The 27,175-nt window shown below is 37.9% G+C and overlaps 1 protein-coding gene across 1 annotated transcript in view; it reads left to right on the forward strand.

Annotated features, from left to right (window-relative positions):
* RBM33 (RNA binding motif protein 33) overlaps window positions 1-27,175 on the forward strand; it is a 46,007-nt gene that overhangs the window by 8,374 nt on the left and 10,458 nt on the right. Inside the window, exons 5-15 of the mRNA XM_072413396.1 lie at window positions 1,410-1,757; window positions 1,880-2,051; window positions 5,486-5,676; window positions 8,843-9,050; window positions 9,804-9,871; window positions 13,742-13,871; window positions 14,297-15,030; window positions 16,163-16,333; window positions 16,484-16,750; window positions 18,358-18,981; window positions 26,649-26,915. Of these exons, the coding sequence (XP_072269497.1) occupies window positions 1,410-1,757; window positions 1,880-2,051; window positions 5,486-5,676; window positions 8,843-9,050; window positions 9,804-9,871; window positions 13,742-13,871; window positions 14,297-15,030; window positions 16,163-16,333; window positions 16,484-16,750; window positions 18,358-18,981; window positions 26,649-26,915 (3,180 nt within the window). The remainder of the gene's footprint in view (window positions 1-1,409; window positions 1,758-1,879; window positions 2,052-5,485; window positions 5,677-8,842; window positions 9,051-9,803; window positions 9,872-13,741; window positions 13,872-14,296; window positions 15,031-16,162; window positions 16,334-16,483; window positions 16,751-18,357; window positions 18,982-26,648; window positions 26,916-27,175) is intronic.

Genomic DNA, 27,175 nt, shown 5'->3' on the forward strand with positions numbered 1-27,175 from the left:
TACCACTGTGTGTATGTGTGTGTCTATAATCTCTATATAAAAAAATGATAAATACGATAATTGGGTCTTGTCAGGAGCATATGTAATCTCGCAGTGAAAACTACATTTTTTGTATTCATGTTGCTAAAGGCTTTAATAAATTGATTCTACTTAAGTCAAATTGGCGAGTGGTCAGCAATGCAAAATGTCAGAAACAGATTGCAGGAAGCTACTATATTGTTAAGTCAAAACAAGGGATATGCTTTGGTTATTGATGTGTTGTATTTTAAATTATTGACCACCTGCTTTAAATTATTTGGTGCTGCTATAGGGATGACTGAGAAGTAAACAAGCTCATGGCTGCAATACAACCTATACATTTGTTTACTATTTAGTACCATGGTGCTGGATGTATTGTTGAATAGATCTAGCAGGTTTTAGCACCCCTTTTTCTCAGTGCCCCACTTGGGATTTCATAACCAAAGTAAAAAAACAGGATAACAAGTAAGAAGAGATGGAGGAATTTCCATTCTATCATCTCCCCTGCATAGGATGAGCCTGGATGTGCTAAGCTAAGGGCATTTCTGTGTTCAGTTCTTTCAGTCCTTAGCTAAGGTTAGGTGCTTAAGGACTCATCAGAGTGATAACAGCAACATTCAATGTGTTTCATGAAAAAAGGGAAAATAAAAGGGGAAACATATTTTATAAAAAACATATATAATGTGTGTGTACATGTGAAATTTGTGCGATTGATGACCTTTAAGGGTTTAACCCCCTGAGCGGTACCACAGAGTGTGACTGGGGGTAAAAAAAAGATGCTGAAAGCGGTAACCCCGATTCACACTCTGGGTAGCTAAACCAATGCAAAACAATGATAAATCGAGCCTTACCTGATCCGCCGGCATCCTCCATTGTCCTTCGTGTCTTCTCGCTTCCTCCGTCCGGTGTCCTCTGCATCTGATGAGTTACCGGGAGTAACCCGGTGACGTGGGTGTGTGCGGACATTCCGTTCGGGGCGTGGCGGGAATTTCAAATCTATTTGTATTGCATTTAATACAAAATAACTGTATTTATTGCAATACAGTGGATTTATATGTGTAAAAGCAGTACATTGTCTTTAATGAACATTTTACAGTAAATTATAATAGTATGTATGAGTATAATATTTATTTTTAACTTAATTTATACAAACTTTATTATACTCATACTATTATATAATATATTGTAAATTAAATTTTCATGAAAAACAATGTACCGCTTTTAGACATATAAATACGTAAAAAATGTAATTTGCTGCTCTGTTTACTTGATGGTCTCTGCTGTGTTTAAAAAAATAAAAAAAAATAAAAATAAAAAGCTCCCTCTGATGGAACGAGGATAGGTGAGTTGTCTAGGTTTAAGTTCCACTTTAAGTGCTTGTTTTTGCATAGGGTACTGTTGAAAAGCAATTATTCTTGCGTTATTCCTTGCTCTTCCATAGGTCTTACACCTTTTGTGTAATTGGTCCCCTAAAGCTTTTTCTTTTTGGTGCTCAGCTTAAGGATTCTAATGCCACCGCACACAATGTTGTACCTCTGGTCCTTAGCTTTAATGCTAAATACAGTACATGCAATTTTGTTTTTCATTCTTCTTTGTTCTCGAAGGAGGAAGAAGTCTCTCAGGCATACAAAAGGCAAATAAGGAGTAAGGAGCAGTATGGAGATGATGTGGTTGAGGAACCAGAATATGTGCATGAGGAAGTAGAAGAACAGCCTGATCCTGCTAATAATACCGAAGAGGTAATAAAGACCTTCTTTCAGTTATTTATCTTTCTATAAGAGTTGTATGAAGTCCTTACTTGTCTTTTCACTATTAAATAGCCCTCCATAGTTCATGGTATGTTTGCCATTTTTGCACATAGGCTCTTGCTGAGTCTCAGGAAATACCCCCAGACGTTAGGGAGGAGTCAGATGATGAGGATGAAGAAGAGGAAGGAGGTGGTCGCATCCGCTTCAAAACCGAACGAAAGGAAGGGACAATTATCCGGCTTTCAGACATTAGCCGTGAAAGGCGCAACATTCCAGACACGTTGGGTAAAGGCTTATATTTGGTTTATGGAGTGTTTTTCCTTTTTGTGTAAACTTTCTAATTCTAAATATCATTATGTAGACATTTTATTACCCGTTAATATACAATCTGTTTTTTAGGCTAAACTCGGTGAGAGGTTTGTGAGCCTTGATGCCAGCTTTGTTTTTGTTTAATGACTCCAGGATTTCCACATTTATGATTGATCAGTAGAAAGGGCCATTCTTTTGTCTGATGCAGACTTCTGAATGCAAATTTCTTGTCACTTTATGGACTTCAGGGTGTTTAAATGACCTGAATTTTTCATTGCTACATTAGTGAGTGCTGCAGTACTTGTGAACTTGTGGAACTGCATTTGTATCCATTTGATTGTTTTTTGATTTTTACAAAGAAACACTGTTTTGTTGTGTGCCTAGATCTCACAGAGGCAGGGAACTGCTTACTTAATTGAATGAGATCGGGACATGGTCTGTTGGCATTGTGTCCAAATAATAAAGAAATGTAGGAGTTCAGGGAACTGGCTAATGCAGGGGTCAGCAACCTTTACTATCAAAAGAGCCATTTTGCCTCCTCTTCCACTAAAGAAAAATAGTCTGGAGCCGCAAAGCATAACACAGTTTATAAACTTTTAAAAGTTTTAATATTTTTTTAATTTTACCTGTTACAACAAGTGTGCATGTGTAGGCCTACTTTGAAATAAATTAAACACTGAACTATGCCCCTAGAAGCCTCCAGCTTCTAACGTATCATCCGGTTACATTACAAGCTGGAGGCTTCTAACGTAACAGGGTAGATTTTTTTGATGGTCAGAGTTCTTTATGTTCTGACGATGCCTTAGCGATGAAATTTTAAGGGGTGTTAGCCACAGGTGTCCCCCACTTGCACCTCTAATTTTGTTCACCTGTACCCCCTTCTTGTTCCAGAGAAATTGGGGTTCAGGTGCCTCCAGCAATGTGTAACGGTAGATTTTTTTGATGGGCAGAGTTCTTTTTGTTCTGATGATAGCCTAACAATTAAATTTTAGGGGGTGTTAGTCACAGGTGTCCCCCACTTGCACCTACATTTTTGGTTTTGTACATCTCCCCATTCCAGAGGAATTTGGGGTTCAAAGGAGGGGGATGTCATTGTACACACCCATTTGTACACGCCCCGTGGTAGATTTATTTCACTGGTAGATTTTTTTCATTAGAACACCGGATAGGGAATCCCCCTCCTCCGCAGTGTCTTGGGAGGAAGGGGATCCCCCATCAGAGATCTCCCCGCGGCAGCCGAAGGGAGCCACAACAAGGAGGCTGAAGAGCCGCAGGTTGCAGACCCCTGGGCTAGTGCAATAGTGGGGATAATGTATTGGATCTTCAGTGTTCAACCCAGATTTTTTTTTAAGCCGGGTGGGAAGAAATTGTAGGCTGGTTGCAGCCTCTGTATTGTGACCCAAATATTCAGTAACCACCCAAAAACTGTCGGGTGTTTACTGAAAAGTGCTGGGTGGTGTGCTCAGCTAAAAGGGGCTGGGGAGATCTTGATGTACTTTAAACAAAGATAGGATAAAAAAGACAGTTGAGACATGGATGTTTGAATGGAATGTTCTTCCAAAGACATAGATTTAAATATAGTAATTTTGCTTTCTGCTGTGAACCAGGTACCTTATGATAAGGAGTTCTTGCAGACTATATCTTTATAAAATTATTTTTTTCATGTTATCCTCTACTTCTTAATGCTGAATGCTCTGAAGAAACACCTAAAGAATGAATTAACATTTCAGTTGAAGTAACAAACATAATTTTCGTCCTGTCACATATCGGTGACCTTTTGTGACAGCTTGTCTCTATTGGAGGGAAGTATTTTTATGTGCTGATTAAAGATGTCATTTGAAACCATTTTATTACTAGGGATGGTGAAATTAATCTTGACACTTAGAGCCAGATGAAAAATAATTGCTGATTCACTGCATTAAGTGTGAATAGAAGTCCTGGGTAATAAGCAGGGGCAAGGGGGGATGGGAAGGTGTTGGATGAGGTAAAGATCACATTTACCATGTTTTTGTGTTTGATTTCTAATTAACCCTCTTTCTGTATAATTACATTTATTGCATCTGGTCCTCCATACTAAATTACTAAAAATAATCTTATCTTGATTATATTGTACAAAAACTTTTCATTTTATCCAAATAGTTATAAAGCTATTGCTTAGTTAAACTTCAGAGATAATGTTTGTATGAAGTATTCTAAACATAAAAGCATGTTTTCTGGTGTTCTGTGGAGGTCACTGTACCCAAGATCGACATTTTAATCACAGACAACTCTTCTATTGAATTACCCTCTGGGGACGCCATTGGTTGATGCAAGTGTGGTCTTCCTCCAGCAATTTCCCTGGTGTAATGTTAAAGAAGGACTCTCATCAAAGAGTCTATTATGTCAAAGACAAAGCTGTTAGGATCTGTAAATATAACCTGACAATGTTTGTCTTGGTTTCTGAAGAGGAGGATGGCTCTGAAAAGAAGATGCTTTTTAATAAACTGTTATGTTCACCGTGCTTTGTGATTATTGGGCGGATGTGTGGGCTGTTCTGGGTCTGAGCTTTCTGTCAGCAGTGATAGCTGTTGTAAGATCAAGTGGCGCTCCCACACGTGGCATTTCTTTCCTACAGGTTAGAGATGTGTAATATTTTAAACATTTTTCTAACTGGATATTTGTATTGGTTAGCAGAGTATTTCTTAGCCGAGCATATGAGAATTTAACAGTGAAACCATGACATTGATTTTTATATGCAAAGTTCTCTTGCTCAACAGTTCTCCTGATAGATGTCTATCACAACCTGGAATAATTTGGGGTTTCATTTTCACTAAGCTGGCCCTTGCCGTAGGTGATCTGATCATTTATATTTGATATACATTTCTATCTTGATGTTAGGTGAGCTTCCTAGAGTTGCGTGAAGACTTGCGTGGCAAAATTGAGTCAACATGAAAACCACTAAACAATTGTCTACTTAAACATCAATCATTTTCACCCTATGCTTATTGAGTTTAGCACATTTGTGTGCACTGGTTTTATAATATTTATTTACAGCAGCAGGCTGTGTTCTTATCTTGCGATTTGTTACTTTTTTGTGTTTTCTGGGTTTTAATTTATACAGTACTTAAGATTTTTTTTTCTAAACAGTGTTTTTAGCAGTAAACCTGAGAGTTTACTATTTTTGCGGGCTTGTTTTGTAAGAAAGTGGCTTTTTTAAAATACATGAACACAGCTAATAAGAATAATTTTCTCACTGATCCGACCTGAATAATGGAAATTGTGATTGGTTGCTGTCACTTGATATTAGTACATTCACATTAGATTGTGCTGTGTGCTATTGTAGTTATCTCATTGGAAGCCAATTAGTCTATACAAAGACGTCATGTTTGCTATGTACTGATGTGTCCACTATGTTTTCTGTTTTATCTCAGAGCTTTCTGCTGAAGCAAAAGCAACTTTAATGGAATTTGAAGAAATGGAACGCCAGCGCAAATTAGGTCGCTATGGCCCAAGAAGAGGTGGCAGGAGAGGAGGCAACAGTGGCATGCCGCGTGGAATGGGAGATCAAAGGCACAGTCAGAATGATAGGGGGCACCCTAGAGAGCAAAGATCAATGCAAGGGGTAACTAAATTTTTTTTTTTTTTTTTCTTTTTACTCCAAGATGAAGCAGAGTTTTATTTATTTTTTTATACTTTTGCATTTATTTTTATTTTTCCCAACTCCCCTTATACTGACCTAACCCAAACCACCAATCCACAGTTGTGTAAGGTTTCGAAGTGCTGCAATATGGGCAGCAAGGTGGCTCAGTAGTTAGCACTCTGGCCTTTGCAGCACTGGGTCCCAGGTTTTAATCCTGGCCAGGACAGGACACTACCTGCCTGGAGTTTGCAGGTTCTCCCCTTGTTTGCCTGGGTTTCCTCGGGGTACTCTGGTGTCCTTCCACAATCCAAAAACATACAGGTAGGTTATTTGGCTTCCCCCTAAAATTGACCTTAGACTGTGTTAATGACATATGACTATGGTAGGAATATTAGATTGTGAGCCCTTTTAAGGGACAGTTAGTGACATCGCTATGCACTTTGTACACCGCTGTGTAATATGTCGGCACTATATAAATACTGTGTAATAATCAGGGCTTTGGAGTCGGACTCAAACAGTCGAAGACAATTTTGGGTACCTGGTGTCAAAGTCCATAAAAATGTGCCAACCCCAACTCCTGATAAATTTAAATTATTATAAAAAAATACAGTAAGTTCAAATGTCTGTTTCACAAACAATAGTCATAATTAAGTACTTCTCTGATGTAAGAATAAAGCCCAGTGAATAGTTGTATTTCTACTAGTGTGAAGTTCAGCTGTGCTATTATACAACCTGGCATTCACATTATTGTAATCTGGATTATGTACATTACAAAAAGTGTTTTCGTTGAATTTCAGATATGTGTTTAACAAGTTCTATTGAGTGTAAACAAGTGTAATGTTATAGGTGTAGGTGAGTGCTATGGCCTGATATGTGTTCAGGTGTCCTGTCTGCACTCTCTATATATGCTCCCATCCAGGGCTTTAACATCATTTTGCACATCACTTAATACTAGGAAGTTTGTTAAGTGCCCCCCCTGGCCCTGGATTTAGTGCATGCTATGCTACTACATTATAGGCACTTGATAAAAACAGTAAAAAAAACTTTATCATTTTTTGTCTTTTGTTTACACTGGCCAATACAGTAGAGCATTAGCTTCCTAGCCAGTAGTTCTGTGGTTAAATGTCATGTCAGTTGCCTTCCTTCAATCAACGTGGAAGATACATTAGCATATTACAGGGATTCTCATTTTATCTTCACACTTTTGCAACCAAACTTCACAAAAAAAAAATTCACCCTTGTCAAAAAATTCTTTTGCATTTCAAACGTCACAAAAAAATTTAGATGGCCTAATTGTTCATAAATCAATAAATTTATTAATAAAAAAATATTAAAACACAATATTTTTACTATAAATGTTTTTCTCAAGAAACATTAATTAAAAATATGTAATAATTAATTAAATGGTTTATTAATCATTAATGCTTTCTCCTCTTAGGTATTTAGGCAAAAAGCTAAACATTTTTGTATAATTATTTGCGCAATCCTACTCGTCTATTGTTAGAATATACAGTATTGATACTTTCCATTTAGAGAACATGTTCTCAACAGGATTTAGAAATGGAGAGTATGGTGGTAAACTAAGAGTTGGTGTCCCTTACTTTCAACCAAGCTCTTTACCTGGCTAGTTTTAATAAAGAGAACATTATCCAAAATTAAGATGGCATCCTAAACACTCTTTTCACTAAAAACATTCAAAAACTCATCAATAAAATTGAGTAATGCTTCTTGAGTAAATGCTTTTGCTTGTGACTTAAAGTGGAGGGTCCCATTTTTAATCTTCACACAACAAATTGAATAATTTCTGGAACGCATTGCAGCTCCATTTTCCTTAGTAATGAGAATCATTGTGCCTTGCAGGAATTTAAGAAATTCTTTTTTATGACTATTCGTATTTATCAATGCATCTATCGTTGAAATAGATACATTAAATCCAAATTTGGCAAATAATTGATCCTTCATTTCCCTGAAGCTTATTCCTCAATCTTCAGACATTAACTTGCGTAACTCCTCCTTATGGGCTTCATCCAACTTTGAATTTCTCAGACCTCCTCTTGGTAATTTTTTCACTCTACTGGAAGATTCATAGGTCTTAATAATTTTGGTTATGGTTGTACGATTACAACCCAAAACCAACTTTTATGCTAAAAATATTGTGTTATATTCATTTTAAATTACATTTATTGATTGATGAATAATTAGAGGGTTCACATTTTTTGTGAAGTTTGAATGCAAAAGTATGAAGATAAAATGAGAAACTCTGTAAATTCAGAGGAGTCTGAGTTGGGGGTACTAGAAAGTGAGGAGTCAGAGTCCAAGGATTTATTTACCGACTCCACAGCCCTGGTAATATAATAATAATAATTCAGCATTAGTTAATATTCCTCCACTGCAAATCCCTCCTTCCTGTGGCTGCACAGTAAAACCCCACAGATTTTTGTGGCCTGTTTTCTAAACAGGTACATAAAGAAAGGCAAACCCTATGGAGGACTGTGGGGATGTACTATGAAAGCAGGAAAGGAATACAAAAACAAATCTGATCTCTTGAAGTATGCAGCTGTGGAGGGGGGGGGGGGGACTAGGTAAGGTATGTGTGTGTGAGAAGGAATAAGACAAAGTTTAGTAATGGGTTACTTATCCATTGAATGATGGTCATAGTTTGTGGCACAATAAAACTCCACCTGAGTCAAAAATATTATAGTTTTGGAGAGAATGAGGAAGTATCCAAGCCTCTAAAGTTTTTGTTGTTGCTTGTGTACCTATGAAAAAAGGAAAAATGTGTCCATATATTCCGTAATTGACCATAAACCATGGCAACATTTATTTTTTATTTTTGGAGGGGCTATAGTGTCTGGTATTACCAATAATTTTACCATTAAGGATTGATTTATTTAGGTTTTATTTAAAGTGGACATCTTGGTGGCATTCCACAATCCCCCACTCCTTCTTTCTAACACTCCTTTATAGCAATTGATGAAAAGCCTTTGGGCTTCTGTATTAGTACACCTCTTGTTGCTAATCATTTGTCAAAGTATTTTCAGATGAAATGGTTTTGGCAGAACCAGACTGTATTTTTGAACAAACTGTCAACATTAAAACGATAATAAATGAAAATAAAATAAATTGCAATTATATTTTTGTCTTCCAGCAGCCCATTCGATCCTTATTCCAACAGCAGCAACAGCGTATTCAGCCTCTCCTGTCTATGCAGAGGCCCCAGCATCCTCCATCTGAAGGTTCATCATCGCAACAGGAGAAGAGTAGACCGCAGTCAATACTTGGATCAACCCCACCTCATCAACCTAAAAATATCCACATTAATCCTCATTTCAAGGGGAATGTGGCATCTGTTCAAGGTCTGTTTTACATCTGTACTTTTCTTTCACTTTTATATGATTTCCTTTTCTGTTGTGGCCATTTGTTATAGGTAGAGTTCCACTATTTACATATGAGAAACCTAGGTTAGGGGTCAAACTTCAGTTAGATTACTGCAGGGACTGTTAATCAAATTATGTAATTACTAGCATTTTTACAAGATTTATAGTGATATCCATCCATCCATTCATCCATCCATCTATTTATTTACGATTGGTTTACTTTATGATGAATTTAGTCCGTTTGCTTATCCTCTCAAACCATATATAATACTTTTATAACTAGTATAACTTTAGTATCTCATTGATTTAATTTAGGGACAGGAAAGAGCATGCATATACACTATATGTATAGGATCTGTCTCTATAGTACTCAAGTATTCACTTGTGAAAAGCTTGGAAGGTACTTTAACAGCAATTTTGAGCTCTATGCAGGGTGTGAAAGGTAACACATGGTTGCCTGCAAAAGCAATTACATGTGCCCAGTATTATGAAAACCTATTCTTAAAGAAAGTGGGGGTTGCCATAGCTGAATGCTTAAAGGGTGAGAAGGGTGGCTTTAAGACCAGGCTAATAAATTATTATAAAAATAATGAAGTTGATGAAACTGACCAAGTAATTAGAACTTCCCTCTGAGCCAGCGTAATTAGGTCATTGTAGATTTGATTTTTATATGACCATTGTAAAACTTTAAATCAGTTATATCGGAATAATACTTTTTCTTTTTTTTTACAGTACCACTGTTACCAGTCCCAACAGTCCCAAATCAACCTCGTCCAGCAATGGGTCCACCAAGGTTTCCTGTAAGTATTAATAATCTGTAGCTACATTGTAGATATTCTTCTACAGTTATGTGATAATACTCTGCACAAGTTTTTTTTTTTCTTGCTCCGTGTAGGTATTTGGTATTGCTCCTTAGTATGCTTCAGAGTAAAGCTGTGTGTATTTTACTTTAATTTTTCCTTTTGCTTTTGTGTTAAAGTAGCTTGAACGACATATGCATAAGTATCACCTTTTGCTATTTAACTGCTGGAAAATATGCTTTCTTTAGGAAGAGTCAATTGTATAGAGTCCATCCTCCTACACCACAACCATCTCCTCTTTTGCACTGCTCTGGTCCTGCTACTTGACCCCTCCATTCACCACTCTCTATAACATTTCATGTAGGTGCTTGAGGAGAAGTAAAAGGAATACTAATGAATGTCAGTGATAACAGTGAACCTGTTATTGCTGCAAACATCACATCCAACATGGCAGTCTCCGCTGTACACAGGGGAGGCATTCACAATTAAATAATTTGCATAAAATGTTTAATACACATATACTCTATGGAAAGATTTAAGGTAAAATGATTGATTGGGGTCTATTGGTTTGTTATATTAGATTTCTTATATTTGCTGTAGATTTTTGTATGCCATTTAAACACACTACACGTATGAAAGTGTAAGAAATATTTTAAACTCTATATTTTTCTATGGATTTTGCTGTTGGTATGCTATTAGAAGCGTTCATAAAATCCTATAGAATCATTATTAAATGACTTGTCACATATTGAACTGGGGCCATGGTATCAGGTGGGATTGAGTGACATTTCCTTCTTAATGCTTTACATGACATTTCATGGAAATTATGCCTGAATGAAGCCTCCGTTTTGATATATGCACGGATGGGAGAACCTTGCAGACATCAATCTGAGCTTGTGTCGTATTTACCACAAACTACCTATTTTAATAACGTAGTGTAATGGTCGATAATGATGCTATTTAAGGTGGTAAAGTAGTACTTGGTATTTTGTAATATTGGATGTATAAGTACTACTGAACAGATGCAACATGAGATTCATCCAGCTGTCACATCTTGTCAAGCTAGTACAGAAGGGATGCGGCTTAAAATGCAGCTTACACAATTTTGAACATCTTCCATTTGCTAGTGAGCCTCTGATTAATTTCAATTACCATACATTATCATACCATCACATTTGATCATATCAGCGAATTCCCTGCTGCTCTTGGCTCATCTTAATATGACTGCATTCACCATGCTATTTAGAGCATTTTTTTTTGTAATCTTGACCGTACCTTGATTAAGAAATGACACTTCTGTGACTTTTCTAATGAAGAGGTTTTAAAATGACTGTTCTCAGTATTCTTAATGTTGGGTCTTTTCAGGTAAATGGGAAGAAGTGCTATTACTGTGCAGAAATTGAACAGATGGTGCTTTGACATTATTAGGCTTTAAAGAAGCAATGTCTTGGTCAGGCTGAAGCTGTCTGTATTTAAATCAAACATACTTTTTTTTAATAATTAGATCAATTTCTCTGCCCAGCATGATCTTCAATGTATCTCACAATTTATAGTTTTAAACATTGCTGTTTATAATCTCTGGTGTTGATGGTAGTATAGAATTCATTGATTATTTATTACAATGGTGTGGCATAGCATGAAAAAAACCCAATCAGGTAAATAAAAACTATAGAGCCCTCCTGGTTCTCTGTCTTGACTGTAGACATGCAGTGGTGGCAATTTTTTTTACTATGACGTGTAAATGGAGAAGCCGGGAATCAGACAGTTTATCTTATATAAACAGTTTATCTTGTATAAAAAGAACATTTTATAAAACAGAAAAGACTCCAGTGTTTGAAATCTTGACACTTTGTACCTCTCCCCACCTGCATTCAAGTGAAATCATGATAAAAAGAAATAGTGAAGCAGACTTTTGGGAAATGCTTTATCCCTGGATGTCTGGTTGGTTCTCTGGTTTTCCTTTTTAGGCCCTGTTACCTGTGAAAGAAGGCAGTAAATAATCTTTCTGGATGCCCACTCAGCTGAACTCGGTTTTTAGTTGCTTGTTTTGGTACCGATGTTCGATTGGAAGCAATCACTTTTAGTCAGTTTTTCTAGGTCCCCACACTTCTTGTTTGTTCCTTCTGCTTGCCTCGCTTCACTGCAGGAGAGTATGTTGATATTCAGAGGGATGAACCAGTAAAAGTTGCAGGGGAACTCAGACATTCTCAAAAGTGACTGTCTCTTGGCACAGTTTGGGGGCCCAGCTCTAGTGACCAGAGCAATTGCTTCCTCCTCCTACATGGGTACAGGGCCACTTTTAAGCCTGAACTTTGAGGTAATAAAAAATAATAATAATAAAAAACTCATTAATGTAGTCATGCACCTGTAAAATTAAAAATATGTACCTATCATAAATTCTCAATTTTGACTTGCTTATACAGCATTGCTTAGGCAGTGGCCGTAACAATTAGGCATTCTGCATTCACTTGTGCTGACAAGGAGCATGCTGACAGGTCAAGTGAGCAGAGATGAGCTCATCAGTTTGCTGCTGCTCGTTTACTGTCTAATTACAGTTTGGGGACAGGAAGGTGACCTAGCTGTGTTGCCTAACTGCTGAAGATAAGTCTGGACACTAATATATCTTTAATCAATTGAAATGAATTTATATCCTATTGTCAGTAAAATGGCTTCTATATAGTTCAGCAGTTTAGTTGTTTGGAAATTAGATTCATTACTGTATTAATTTTTTATGACTAATGCCAGTACATGTAGATTTCCCTACTTCCAGGTTTTCATTCTTGTAGTGTGTCCCATATGTTCATTCCCAGTGTTAGATTTCAGGCTGCACTATATACAGTAAGTTACGGATACTTTGATGGAGCTTCTCAGAATGTTTGCAATCAACCATATACATGTCATGGTCAGCACCAGTATATTCATAAGTGCATACATTTTCAAAGAGGAGTTTTCTTATGAAACCTTAATACTTTCTCATAATTCTTTTTTGATAATGAATTCAGGGGAAAAAACTTTACATTACCAAAACTTAAAGAGCAAATACTTTGAAATGTAATACTAATGATTGTGAATAGAATATGAATACAGGGCTATATTGGTCATTAATCTCTAAGCTCTGTTCTCAATTGTCTGTCTGACCCTGCTTAACCATCATTAGAATTCTAATAGAACACTTGCATATGAAATGAAATTAATGAAAACATGTTGTAGATGTTGGAAGTAATTTATTGAAAGATTCATTAAGTTACAAAGACTTTAACATATTTAATTAGTCTTCTGGAAGTATGAGTGACCCTTTCTGTAAGTCACACAATAGCGGTTAGATTTCCTTTATTCTGTTTTTCTCTTTAAGATTAACTGTGTGCTAAGCAATTTATGCCAAGTTTCATTTCTTTTCACCAGTAGGCCAAGTTATCTGAGGCCTTTGAATAGATTACTGCAGATAGCATCATGTAATTAACAAGAGATGTGGAAATGTAAAGTATAATTTGTGTCGTGATTGTGTGCAAGAGAATGTTAATTTCTTAACTAGATGGATGTTTAAGGGGATAAAAGAAGCTGAAAAATAGGGTATAATTCTGTAAAAGGATTAGGGCCACCTTATCATCTTTTGTGGAGGAGGTGGGCTGGATGGAGTATTATGAATGGAAAAGCCGAGTTTAATGAGGAATTTGTAGTTCATTTAAGACCTTGCTTCTTATAATGCCTTTTATTCGATTCATTAAAACCAACTGTGCAGTGGTTGAAAGCCTTGAATAAAGTTGCATTAGCGTTATACATTACTAAAAGTTTGCATGTTTACTTTTTTCACTGTATTCTGCTGTCTTTGGACCTTCATTATTTTTCTCTATTTTTATATATAAAAATTAGGGCATGCCAGACTTCCAGCATGTCTCGGGTCCTATGCCTGGAAATTTCAATCCACCTCCAAGACTTCAAGAACCATGGAGGAACCCCCCACCACCACCCCAACCTGAGCGTGACCCATTCTTCATGGGAGGTACATATTTATTATACTGCTTTGTCATAAATAATTATTATTGGTGAACTCCAGGCAAGCATTTGTTTTCCAAACTATTCATTCAAAAAGCTCAATGAATTGAATTTTCATCTCCAGCCAAAAATGAAAATGTTTGCAGATAGGTAACAGTTTGGGGCAGAAGGAACAAATTAGTATTAGATTTATTATTTTGAGGGTGGCCAACTTTTTGGCTAACATCTTAGTATTGTGGTTTGATCAACATAAAATCTCTGCTTCGTGTTTATTATAAAATGTGATTGTATTTGTTTTCCATTTTCAGCATTGTTTGAGTTTTATACTTTTATCTCCTTTATATATACAGTTTGAAATTATTTTACCTCCTATATATCTCATTTTAGTAAATGTTGCCAGGGAATTTACAATATGTTTTTTATTTTTTGCAGAACCACGCTTTCATATGTTCGATCAGAGAAATCCTCCTCCAATTCCTCCACCTCCACTTCTCAACAATAACCTCCCTGTTCCTAATCAGAACCCACCACCATTCAGTCCACCAGGACAGGGCTTCAACCAGCCAGGCCCACAACAGAGATTCAATCAGCCTCAATCTAACTTTAATCTTCCTGGACCTGGTCAACAACCAGGCTTTAATACACCTGGGCCACAAGCAGGCTTTCCTCAGCCTGGATTTAACCAGCCAGGACCACAGCCAGGATTTAATCAATCTGGTCCCCAGCCTAACTTTAACCCACCTGGTCCCCAGGCTGGTTTTAACCCACCTGTCAGTCAACCAGGTTTTAATCAGCCGAATTTTAATCCACCAGGCCCCCCTCCTGGGTTTAATCAGTCTGCCCCTCAGCCTCCATTTAACTCACCGGGAATGAACCAGCCTGGTTTTAACCAGCCAAACCCTGGGCCCCAGCCAGGATTTAACCAACCAGGAACTGGTCCTCAACCAAACTTTCCTCAGCCTGTACCTGGACCCCAACAAGGATTTAATAACCCAGGATTTACAAGGGAGCGACCTGTTCGAATTAATCTGCCATCTCCTGGGCCAATGGGAGTTCCACCTTTCAATCAACCAGCTACAAATATAAGGCATTTTCCTCCACCAAGGCAACAGTTTCCTCCTAGTCCTGGACAACCTTTCATGCCGCACAATCAGTCAAATATGCAGGTTTGTTGATGATAATAATGTGTGATTTCTTAAGTTTAAAGAGTTAAATGGTATTTAGGTGAAAAATTAAGAATTAATGTGTTCTGCTTTTATTCTTTCAATTTTTTTGTTTGTCAGTATACCTGACTTGAAAAATACACAGCTTTGCACGTTCAGGACTGTACTCTTGAGTGTACTCCTAGCGCTGCACCGCTGTTTCTTCCGGTGCCAAAGCCGCCACAAAACTACCTTGGCATGAGTGGTGTCTTGTCATGTGACAGGGTCTCTTCATTCGGCCCATGGGCCAATATGTTAAAGCCCTTTTTACAGTAGGAGCAATAGAAGATTGGTGGAGAGGTAACACTGCAGTGGGGAGCAGCTTTACAAGCAGTCATTTTGACCCAAACAAGTAAAGTGATACTCTCTCTGTAAAACTTGAATGGAGAGCTGAAACCTTATCCTTATTCGATTTTTTTTTTTTTTTATAAAGAAAAGTGTGCAGCATCTCCCTAGGCAATCAAAAATGAATTGGGGCGCAGAGCCTCTCGGGATACCTACTTCACGCATCCCGGGAGGCTCCTGGCTGCTTCTTCTGTGCATTCCTGAGCATCTCCGGCATGCCCAAAAGGAGCCCTTTCATCAAAAGGGAATAAAATGTGCAGTGAGATTGGCAAGTTTTTCCCCAATCTACGTCACCCGACCTCATGCCTGAGTCGGGTGACGAAGGAAGAAGAACTCAGAAAAAGATGGTGGCGCTCCCGAAGACAGACACTTGGATGACGTGGGACCTGATGGAAAAAACCTCTTGAAGGATCGACTGCTCTGCAGGATTGAAAGTAAGTAGGATTTTTTTTGTTTTGGGTAGTTTGTTTTTGGGTAGGTTTACTTCTTCTTCTTTAAGTGCAAAACTTTGCATGATATATTTCAATTGTACAAACTAAATATTATTGTACATGGAATTTGTTTGATCCCTGCATTCCTTCCTAACTGTCTCAGACTAAATAGTCTAAGAGGATGTATTTGTTTTTTGGGCCCAAAAATATTTAAAAATATTGGAACAGCACGATAACCAAGTCATTAGCAATTCCTAATGGGAGGTGATCATTAGCAGCCTAATTGGTTCTCGGTGTGATCACTATTAATCTTTTAACAGGGACCTATGCCTCCCCTTCAGCCTTTGCATCAGCATCATCCGCCTGGAGGACAACAAAAGCCTCCAATGCCTATGCCACCAACACCTCCATTTAGAGCACATTCTCAGAATCCACAGAACCCATCACACAGAATGCCAGGGCCTCGACATCTTTCTCCAAAACAAAGACAGGTATGGGGCCAATCTTACAATTTATTGTTTATATGCTTTTTTAAATTTCATTAAAATTCTTACGAGTATCAATAATTTATTTATATGCTCACAAAGACTTTCTAATAATGCAAAAAAGTGACATTTGAAAGACATATTCCTTTCTTTTAGGGTACACCTATACAGAACATTGTGAAGGGTCACAATCAACAAGTAGTACATCCGAGAAATAGCAATTTACGTGAGCTGCCTTTAGCTCCTTCTCACTCTGTTGATATGAATAAGAGAAAAGCATCCTCTACTCCTGCTGCACATGTCATCCCTGTGGCCACCACAACACCACCACATCCAAAATCAGGGAGTGCTGAAAATGCACAAGCCGCCAGACCCAGAAACGTCACCAGCACAGTAAATCCAGAAGTTAAAATTGAAAAACAGGTATGTGGAATCCGAGTTTATGTCAAGCAAAAATCCCCTCCCCCCCCTAATTTTAGATTTGTTGAAGGTTAAAATATATGTCAGGTCACTCTGGTTTTCTGATTAAGAGATTTTCTTTTACTTTCTGTCCTGCTAACAACTTATTAACAGATAGGAGGTGTCCCTGGTATAGTGTTTAGTCCTCTTTTCTGCTAAAATTATTATCACTGGGAGAGAAAGTGACAGAAAATTCCTTTATTAGACTGCCGGATGGCAGGCAAAACTGAAAAGGGGTTCTAATCTTTACCCAGCCTCTAAAACTTTAAAAGTTTTCAGACATGCACTTTACATGTTCCTGGCACATTGTGGTCTTTTCTCATGGTCTACTTTAGGACCAACATAGTCTACCTTCACAGTTAAAAGCTAAAAGAATAATGTGTGGCATATCAGAAATTGTTCTGCAACTTAGCCTTTAGGAAGGTTCATTAATATTACACTATTGTCCAGTCCCTATGTTTTATAGTCTGTACATTTTCTTCTGAATATGTTATAATGTTATGGTAAACACTATGGCAGATTTGAACAAAATTAAGCAGCTATGGAACCAATTAGCCCAAAAATTTGCACTTGGGCCCCTTACAGACCTGCTGTTAACATCACCTATCGGCCCCTCTTCAATACTGTTCCGTTGAACCCTGTAGTTGTGTCAACAGCAATACCACCCAAATCAACTTCTAGCAGAAGGTTCCTTGGCTCCTCAATGGCTTTTAGATTTGACAGTCTGTTAAACGCTATTATTATTGTCAGCTGCTAATAAAGTATTATTGATTAAATAGCAATTTTAATGAATGGGGTGAGGTTTGCTTTATGAATTCATCATGTAGGGGAAGCTTGAATGGATATAGGACAAGTTCTCATCAGGAACACCTGAAGGTAACAGTTTTGAGAGAGTTTTGCCATTGTCTTACCTTACTATCTTAGACAAATATTTGAAGCTCATGAGTTCTCCTATACAGGAATGTTGTGAGCCAACATCATTAGCCATCAGTCACTCTGGCCTCCTATTAATAAACTGTATTACTGTAGAGTAGAGTTGGTTTATTATTAGAGTTCACAGACCGAACAAAGGTTATTTGATGCTTATTATTTTCATGCAGCGGAGACATGAGCACAGAATAATAAGTCTTTGCAGTTTACCATTAATATTCTAGCTTTGCAGTTGACATAATTTTGATTCTTGAGAGGGCGCACAAGTTCAAGGTCAGTCACTTGGCTTGTGGTGTTCATTATAAGCAATTATTGTGTGACAAATGAGTTTGAGATCAGGCTTTAAAATTGTGTAAGAAAAATCAATAGTTCTAATGAAACCTTTTCAGGTCATTTACCTCACTACCTTTTGTTAGTTTGTCAGCAGAGAACGAGATAAAGCGATCTGACAGAAAGGCTCTCCCGTATCTCCATAGTTGCTTCATCCTGTATTTATGACTGGCTGAAAACTGTTTCTGTGCGTGTCCATACTACTAATCACAGAGTATTTGTGTTGAGAGAAACAGTAGTAGCATAGTCAATGATGGCAGAAATGAGGTAGAATTAGTGAGCTACAAATGTATGTTTTCTTCCCCCTAAAGTTTCCCGATGAGGATGAAGAGACCAGGAAATACCGCTTAAAAATCGAAGAACAAAAGCGCTTGAGAGAGGAGATCTTAAAGCAGAAAGAACTACGTCGCCAACAGCAGGCTGGAGCCAGGAAAAAGGAGCTACTCCAAAGACTCACTCAGCAGCAACAACAGGCTAGTAGTGCACAGCAAAACCAGCCCGATGCAGACAAACAGACTTTGAAGCCCGAGAATAGCGGCAACCAGGTTTTGCCTCTGGTCGCTGCAGAGGCACGGCCAAATGTAAAAAATAGACTGATTTCTCAAAAGTCTGATGTTGTGACAACAACCTCTCCACAGAAAATCCCCCCTCTGCAAACTGCAGCAACTAACGTAACATTTCAGGGGCAACAGAAGAAAATCATTAAGCAGACAGTGCAAAACAAAGTGTCGGAAAGTCCTTCTCCAAAGGTTCAGCAGGTCCGGCCTGCAATGTCTGCCCCATCTGCGGCTGTTAAAGTAGTTCCTGTCCAGGGCAAGTTACCAGAGCAGAGACTTACTGGTACAAAGAGAACTGTCATGCAGAGGTCAAACAGCAACTCTGGAGAAGGAGCTCAAATAGCACCAAAAGTCCGTGTGATTAAGTTATCTACTTCGGTAAGTTCACATTAACTTGACATAACCAATTACCATTTCTAAAAGTGAAATGTATGTTCACTGTTGGCAACTGATCTTGGAATATGTTTAGCTTTTATACTTTTTGTACAAACTATATGTTTTTATTAATGTTACATCATGCTCTATCTGTTTTTTAATCATCTTGCACATTAAATACAATTGAGGTACAGCTATAGAAAAACATTTTTTCTCCCAGTTTAACAAAAAACTGTGGTTGGGTTTTTTTTTTATTAATCCTGCAAGAGGATGTGTTTCATTGTTTCAAAATGCTGGTGAGTTTGTTTTATAGCATGTTTTTTCGTTCACTCACAAATTTTAGTTTTTTGACCATTCTAAATAAATAAAAATAAAATTGTGGTTTGGCTTTCTAGCATTAGTTTTCTCTCCCTGAATATTGTATGCAAGTAGTCTGTATTAAAAAGGAGACCATGAATAAAGACAACCCTTTTTTCCCTCCTCTACCCACTTAGCAATTTTTAATACACTTTAAAATGAGAGTTTGTGAGCTCTAGTATTTCAGGGACAACCCTAGCTTGAATAAGGAGAATGATGACACCAATATGTTGTTTGATTGACAAAAGCTGCTGATGTTGAATTGTAATTTGTCATTCATTGTAACAGTTTCCATTTTTTGGTGGCCCGTAGCACGTCAGACTGCTGTACACTTCAGGATAGGTAATGCCCTTCCAGCTTAAGTGATAACACCATTAGTACACAGTTTGTGTGGTTAAAAGCTTTGCCAGTGAGATTTGATTGTTTGATGTGTAGGTACTCAGATGGTAAAGTTTGGGATAAAAAAAAAAGACCCAAAGCCATCAAGTTCATATTTAGAATCCTAAAACCAAAGTTGACCTACGATTCCTTATCACGCTTTCTGGATCATCAATTTGCAATGTTAGTACTTACAAATACTAATCTATTGTTTCAAAATTTTATTGTCTGCACTAGCTTCAAACAATCTTTTCAGGAAGTCTATTCTACTTTTTAGCTGCACTTAACGTAAAAAGGCTTTCTATATGCAGAGGCAAAACCAGACACAGTTCAATATTGTCTTTTGTAATGAACGTGACTCCAAATTAGCTAAATATATCACTTATAAATTGATGTTCTTAACTTTGGCCCTCCATGCCCTTTGCGGTATATTTATCAGTTCTGCAAGATTGTTGTGAACTGATACATAGTAAAGAAAAGTGGCACCCATGGGTTTCCACTGTTCTAGACCTAATACTTTCCTTTTTAGATTTGTCTGAGATGTGGGTTCATCATTAAGTTTTTATTGTTGTTCATGTTTCTCTGTGTCTGGTTGTGTTTGTCTTTTGTTCATTTTAAATGTTACTTGTTCTGCTGAGGGGCAATGGAATATATCATGGAGTAGTACTGATTTCTGACATGGAAAGCTTTCTCTTTTTCTTTTCCCATGTCCCCTTTTGGCTTTTTCATCGGTTTTCTGTTTGGCTTATCAGCAGAAAAAAAAGCACGCAGATGTGCCAGTATTTGGTGGATATCTGCTAGATGGGAGACCTGCGAAACAGATTAGCAGCCAACTGATTGCAAAGGAGAGAGTGAGACTAAAATCTGGAGAGTGTAGAGGAAAGCCTTACTGACAGACAGATTGTGTTTTAATTGTACTCCCCACTTGAGGTTGTCACTGTTCTCCAAACATTTTAGATTGATCACCCATATGTTTTCAAAGATACTTGGCCCCACAGGAGAACTGGAGAAAATAAACAGCAACAAGGATTTTATGTATAAATTATCTCTTCTATATATAAAAAAAGTAATAATAATTCTTTTTGAAGCCTCTGTCCAAAAAGGTAAATCCGTGAGGCTGTTTATTATTGCAGAAAAATTCTGCTGCTGACAAAAGGAAACCCCTACAGAGTTTCTTCCTTAAGGCCACTGGGCATAAATCTGTCCCTTTGATTAATACATTACCTTTGCTTGAATAAGCATATTCTCTGAATGTAAAGGCCACTCGCTACATTATGTTGTCTCCTCGTTTTGGGGAGGCATTTTTCTGTTTAATATTAATTTCCTTATTTAATGAAAATTGCCCTTCCACACTACCCATCTGTTTACAGCATTCTCTAGGTTGGATAATATAATATTTGGTCAGATTTCCGACATTAGGGGTCTGTCAGATGTATTTCACTCATTAATTCCCAGGTGTTACATTTAATAAAAGATAAAATGTTAAAAGTAAAATCTTTTTTTTTTTGCCAAATTACAGAAGTTTCTCAGGTTTTTCTTTTTGTTTCTCTACTTTTGAAAAAAAAAAAAAAGCTATCAAATTCCAAAAAGTTCCAAGGCTTGACAATAAGATACCTAGTGTGGTATCACTTATTGTTGATTGAATGTTAGTTCAGTCATGTTAACTTGGTATTATTTGGGTTACATGTGAGCCCATGGAATTAAGTGCTCTCCCCAGCCCCTTTTACCTGCGTGCACCCCCCCCCCCAGGCATTCTTCAGTAACCACCAGGCTGTTTTTGGGGTGGTAACTGAAGAGTTGGGTCACAATACAGTAGCTGCCACCTTGCTTAAAAAAGAGTTTAGCCTTCAGTAGACAAAATGTGCCCCTTCTACCATAAATACCTCCTTATTCAGCCCACCGGTTTAGTGCAGTCTTTATAATATCCTCCATTCTCCCACTTTCACTCCTATAGCCCCATCATTCTTCTGTCCTCAAGCTTCCCTCATGGTGCCTGATGTTTCTGTGAAGTCATCAGACAGTGCTATACAAATGTACATAACTTGGCTTTGACCTTTACATTTGTTGAATGCTAACACATGATGCAGAGCTCTATATTGCGCATGCACTGTAAAATAAAGGAACTTCTGCCCGCGTTCTGTGACATAGGTATCCCAGGAGGCTTTGGAAGTACCTGAAAACCTTTGTTGCCTTGGCAAAAACCCCAGCAATGGAGAAAATAAAAAAGTACCTAAAAAAAAGAAAAAAATTAAAAAAAATGAAGATCACACTTTTCAACAATGTAAGGGAGCAAGAAATCCTGTCACCCAATATGAAAATGTTGATGAAAGGTCTTCATGTGTCAGCTTCATTTTTTGCAACTCAATTGTATCTTAGTATTTACTCTTAATAGTTGGGAAAGGAGCCATGTTTTTTCAGCCATCATCTATGGTCATTATCTATGAATATTAAAGAAATCCAAACTTTTGAGAAACACACAAATTTTTTTTTTTTGTTAAGCCAGATTAAGTTTTATTACTGTACATCAGTGTTTTTTAACCAGGGTTCCTCCAGAGGTTGCCGGGGGTTCCTTGAGAAATGAGCAATTTGTGCTTATCGCAGGCTCAGGGAAGTGGGCGAGTTATGTCTCTCTACACAGCCTGGCATTCTGGCATTATGACGTCACTATGGGGTAAGTTTCTTCCCCTTTGAGCGACACCCGGCTCCCTGCACATGTGCGATCCAGAGCCAGTAAATTTAGTGGTCTGTTGGTCTGAAAATGTTGGCGACTACTGCTGTATACTACTGTGTACCAACCCTTCCTCTGCACAACAAAACACAACTGATAACATTATGAAGGCAAGAAACTCCCAAAATAAAGGCGGCGTGCACACGTGCAATAATTGTCGTTGGAAAGGATCTTTCACAATCCTTTCCAACAACCAACCACTATAGACTGAAAGATGCATGAACGAGTGCTGTTCTGCTCTATGGAGGGTGGAGAACAAGCGAGCAAGCGACACCTGCTGCGCTCTCTCCCCTTTACTTTCATTACAACCGTTTGTTGACTCACCAGGATGAATTTATGAACAACAAGCATTGTACACACATCAGATTCTCGTCCGATATCAGCTCTGGGGCAAATATGGAATGAGAATCATCTGACTTAGCCTAATTCACACGTCTTAATAGAAAGCTATCTCCGTTGACTACCTCATAAATCTAAAAAGTATGCAAAACTGCCCTTCAAGAAAAAGGCGAATACTTAGAAACTAAACAGTGTTAAAATAGAACGTTTTATGTTTTAGATTATTCAAACATTCCATTTGTGTTCCTTCATAGTTTGGACATCTTCAATATTAATCAATAATGTAGAAAATAATAGAAATTGAAGAAAAAAAAATTGAATGAGGTTTGTCTAAATTTTATACTGGTAGGGTACATATACAGGTGTGTGTATTTATATATACACACACAAACAATTTAACACGGCACATAGTATGTTCTGCAGCTTCACGATAAAAACCATGTCTATAGCCAGGCTATTTGGTATCTCTAGAAACTGTCAATCTGCTGTAAGTGATGCAGTTGCTAGAATATATTGTTCAGAGACTGCTTGTTGGCAAAGGTTTAACATCTCCTACTGCATTTTCCTCACTTAGGCAATGTGTTTATTGCAAGGCCAAAGCATTGTCAGACCTCATAGAAATCCATGTCTTCAGATTTGCAAGATCCAAGATCAGTAACAGCGGCAATGACAGTGAGGTACTGGCCTTATCACAGCACAATTCATAAGATGCTGCCCTGGGACACCGCTCCAGTGTCCTGCTGTGTATCCTGACAATGTTATCTGTCCTCTCAATATGCACTATCAAATGTCTGTCACGAGCACCAAAATTAATTTAATGTCACCTGAAGACATGCAATTAATCTTTCTGTGGTTTTCATAATACCTTTACAGAAAAGAGGAGTCTGTTTGGAGGATTTGGATTTTGGGCTTAGAAGAAGATAAGGGAAATTAATTTTTCATCAGGGTTAATGCCAGTGACAATAGGCTGAGAGCGAGGCGGTTTGGGAATTTGTCAAGTGTTGTCACTTCAGAATAATGCCGCTTAACGTCTCCTAGTTGTAATCAAGAGATGCGATTTCTGTTGAGAGGGATTAATCAATTTGCTCAGCACCAAATGTACATCGGCAGTATCTTTTTCTAGAGGTTTGAAGAGGAAAATAAGATTTGATCTGTCAAATTGGAGAAACCTGACAGCAGCAACACTTTGTACGTGAACACTTAACGCACTGACTGAAGGCTTGGCAGCTCTCTTCATCTTCATTGAAAAGCACCATCTATTCTAAACATGCTCTGCTATGAGCTATTGAAAACATCTTTATTTTTCTCGTACATGGACAGGCTGCATCTCTTACATGTTTGTATAAAGCAATAACAGATTCCGTACTCAGTGTTATGCTAATGTAGCTTGTCGCAGAAACCAATTCATCTTTTGCAATCGTACATTTGATCTGTTCATTTAAAATTGACCTGTCATTCTAGTGTTCTTCTGTGCTGTGAGAAGGTGGGATGTGTTTTAGCTTTTCCTTTTTTTTTTTCCTTTTGGGAACTTTCTTTATCCTAAATTAAAAAAAATCAATAGATCACGGCATCCTGCAAATCTAACACGATCTCCTAACACTGATTCAGTTCAGAGGCCACCTTTCCATGGCAAACCAGTGTTTCTGATATGTTTCTGGGGCTTCAGTGGCAGCCTACTTCTGCAAAGCCACATGTTTCAGGTTCATTAGCTGTGTTTTGGTTTTGTTTTTTTAATTAAGAGGAAAAAAGTAATTGGAAAGTTATATCGCATGATGGCATTGTGAAAGCAGGCTACTGTGGCCAAATCTTGCCATGCAAGTGAGCCCACTTCATCACCAAACTTGCCTTAAAGAAGAACTAAACCCACAATGCTCACCTGCCTCTCCTTCCTTGCAACACCATTTTCTTTCTTTTTTTTCCTGGAAATGATCTTTGGCCATCTTGATTGCCAAGGCCAGGGTAACATAACTTCCATGCAAGTGCCCAGGAGATCTTCAATCCTCAGGGGAAGTGGGGATTGCTGGCTATCCTGGCAGCTCTGTTTTTTTGATAGATCAGGCAGGTTGAAGGGATATTTTCTGCAGCATTGACCCTCCCTGATCATGGGCCCAATCTTTAGTTCCGCTTGATTTTTTGTTTATTTAACTACCACTTGTGGCCTGTTTGGTCATTTTTGTTCAGATGTCTGGTCAGTCCTTATTAGGATAGTTTATTTCGGTATGTTTGAATGAGGGGGGGAAAAAAAGCTTTCCTTGCTGTGTTACAATATATGCTGTGCTGTCAGTCAAGATCTGGTGAAGAGCAGGAGCACAAATAAATTGTTTAGATCTGACTCTTGTGTATTACCCACAGGGAATATAGCTAAAAGTGTTTTGTTTTTATGTAGTGTTTTAGGCAGTTCTTCTCTTAAAAGTTCCTTTTTTAATGGGAACCTGATATTTCTTTAGCCCCTGTATTTAGTATTGTGAATGAACAGTTAGTATGATTGAGTATTAAAGTGGAATTGTCAGTGAGTTGACAAATCCGCAATCAATAAACAACTTCAGTCTCCCTCAGAGGACAGATTTGGGATGTTTGTCATTCTTCATCCTCCAGTGTTCACTATGTAAGAAAAACCAACCAGAACCATCTCTTGTTACTAATGCTTAAAGACCTCAACCTCTTACCATCTCATTTAATTGTTCCTGTGCATGAATGTGGTTGTGAAACTTTTTGTTTTCCTTCTCTTTGTAGCTTTCTAGCAATCTCTAGATGGCGGCTGTAACAAGTGTGTAAAAATCTATTTGCCCATGTTTAGTCTGCCTGGGTGTAATGATCTTTTGGAATCTGTATGCTGAATTAAAAAAATCACTTTAGATCTTTACTTATTTGTGAAAATTTGTCTGTGTACTAATATTTGCTGGTATTCTCTATGGTAATGAAATATCCCCCCCCCCCCCCCATAAATATATATACATACATATACAATTGCAGTCTTAATCTAACATACAAAACAATTCTGTTTTATGTCTGTGGCTTGTGGTGTGGCCCATACATCATCATCTCTAGCATTAAATCCAGTACTACAATGACCGGATCATGCTGTATTATTCTACTAATATTAATGAAGTGTATACATGATTTACCAAAGCAAACCTAACCTTAATTCTACTAACAAAAATTATTGATATACCAGCACATTTAAATAATCATTTTCCTCAGTCTGAAGATTGTTAGGATATTAATTTGCATACTCATAGGGCTGTCTTACTAATTGATGGCAACAAGAGTATACAGTATACATCATTTTTTTTTTCCTCATTTAGCTATGGCAGGCTGAGAAGTGGTTAAACAGATATAAATTATTCTTAATAGGAGTCCCATAAATTGTAGTTTTTTTTTTTTTAACTGTACTAAGGCTAAGTATGCACGTGCAATGGTTCACATCTGATAGCAGGCACAGGGCTGATATCGGACGAGAATCTGGTGTGTGTACAGGGCTCATGGTCCGTCGTCCAAACCACCGTCCCGGGGGATGCGCGGACGAGGAAAGATAATAAAGTATAAAAAAAAGTATTTAAAGTGAAGGGGAGAGGGTACAGCGGGGTGCCGCTCTGTTCTTTTCCTTTCCGCTCCATAGAGCAGAATGGCACTGTATGTACAGCACTCGTTCATTCATCGTGCAGTTGTCTTTCGTTGGAAAGGATCCTTAGCAATATTATTGCATGTGTGTACCTAGCCTAGGCACACTATACTGTTAGATGCCACCAGTTCTTGGCAAAATACCTTTTAAAGCCAAAAAAAAGTACAGAAAACGCTGCATAAAGCGGCAACCTTGGTCTTTTGACACATCATGTGGTAATAATAATTATTGAAATGCTGTTAACAGGTTGAGAACAATGTCCAGGAGCCTTCAGAACATGGCCAACAACAGGTTCCTCAACAAAGAATTGTCGCCCAACAGAGGCCCCTAATGCAGCAGCAACGTCTTCAACAAAGAACTGGGCCAGTTCGGAAAGTAACATTGGGGAAAACAAGTGTACAACAGCAACAGTCTCATCAACAGCAGTTTCAAGTTAAACCCCGTTCACAACTATCAGACGGCTCAAGTCCCCAGGTTGTAACCGGTGTCCAAGGATATCACTCTCCAAATAAGGTACAGTAAAATGTTTTCCATTCTTCAGTTTCCAACCATTTATTGTAATGTAATAAATTATAGCAGGGTGCCCAAAATGTCGATCGCTATCAACTGATCTATCGCAATGGCAAAGCGAGTCGATCGCAGAGCCCTGCCTTGCCCCTTCCTGCTGTTTACCAGCAGCCCTGCTGTACGTTTATAGGGATGCTGGGGATATCTTTCAGTGCATGAGAAGGCTCGTGTAACAGTAGAGAGTGGGGAAGGAGGCAGAAAGGGCA

This window comes from Pyxicephalus adspersus, chromosome 5, assembly GCF_032062135.1.
Source record: "Pyxicephalus adspersus chromosome 5, UCB_Pads_2.0, whole genome shotgun sequence".
Lineage (NCBI taxonomy): Eukaryota > Metazoa > Chordata > Amphibia > Anura > Pyxicephalidae > Pyxicephalus > Pyxicephalus adspersus.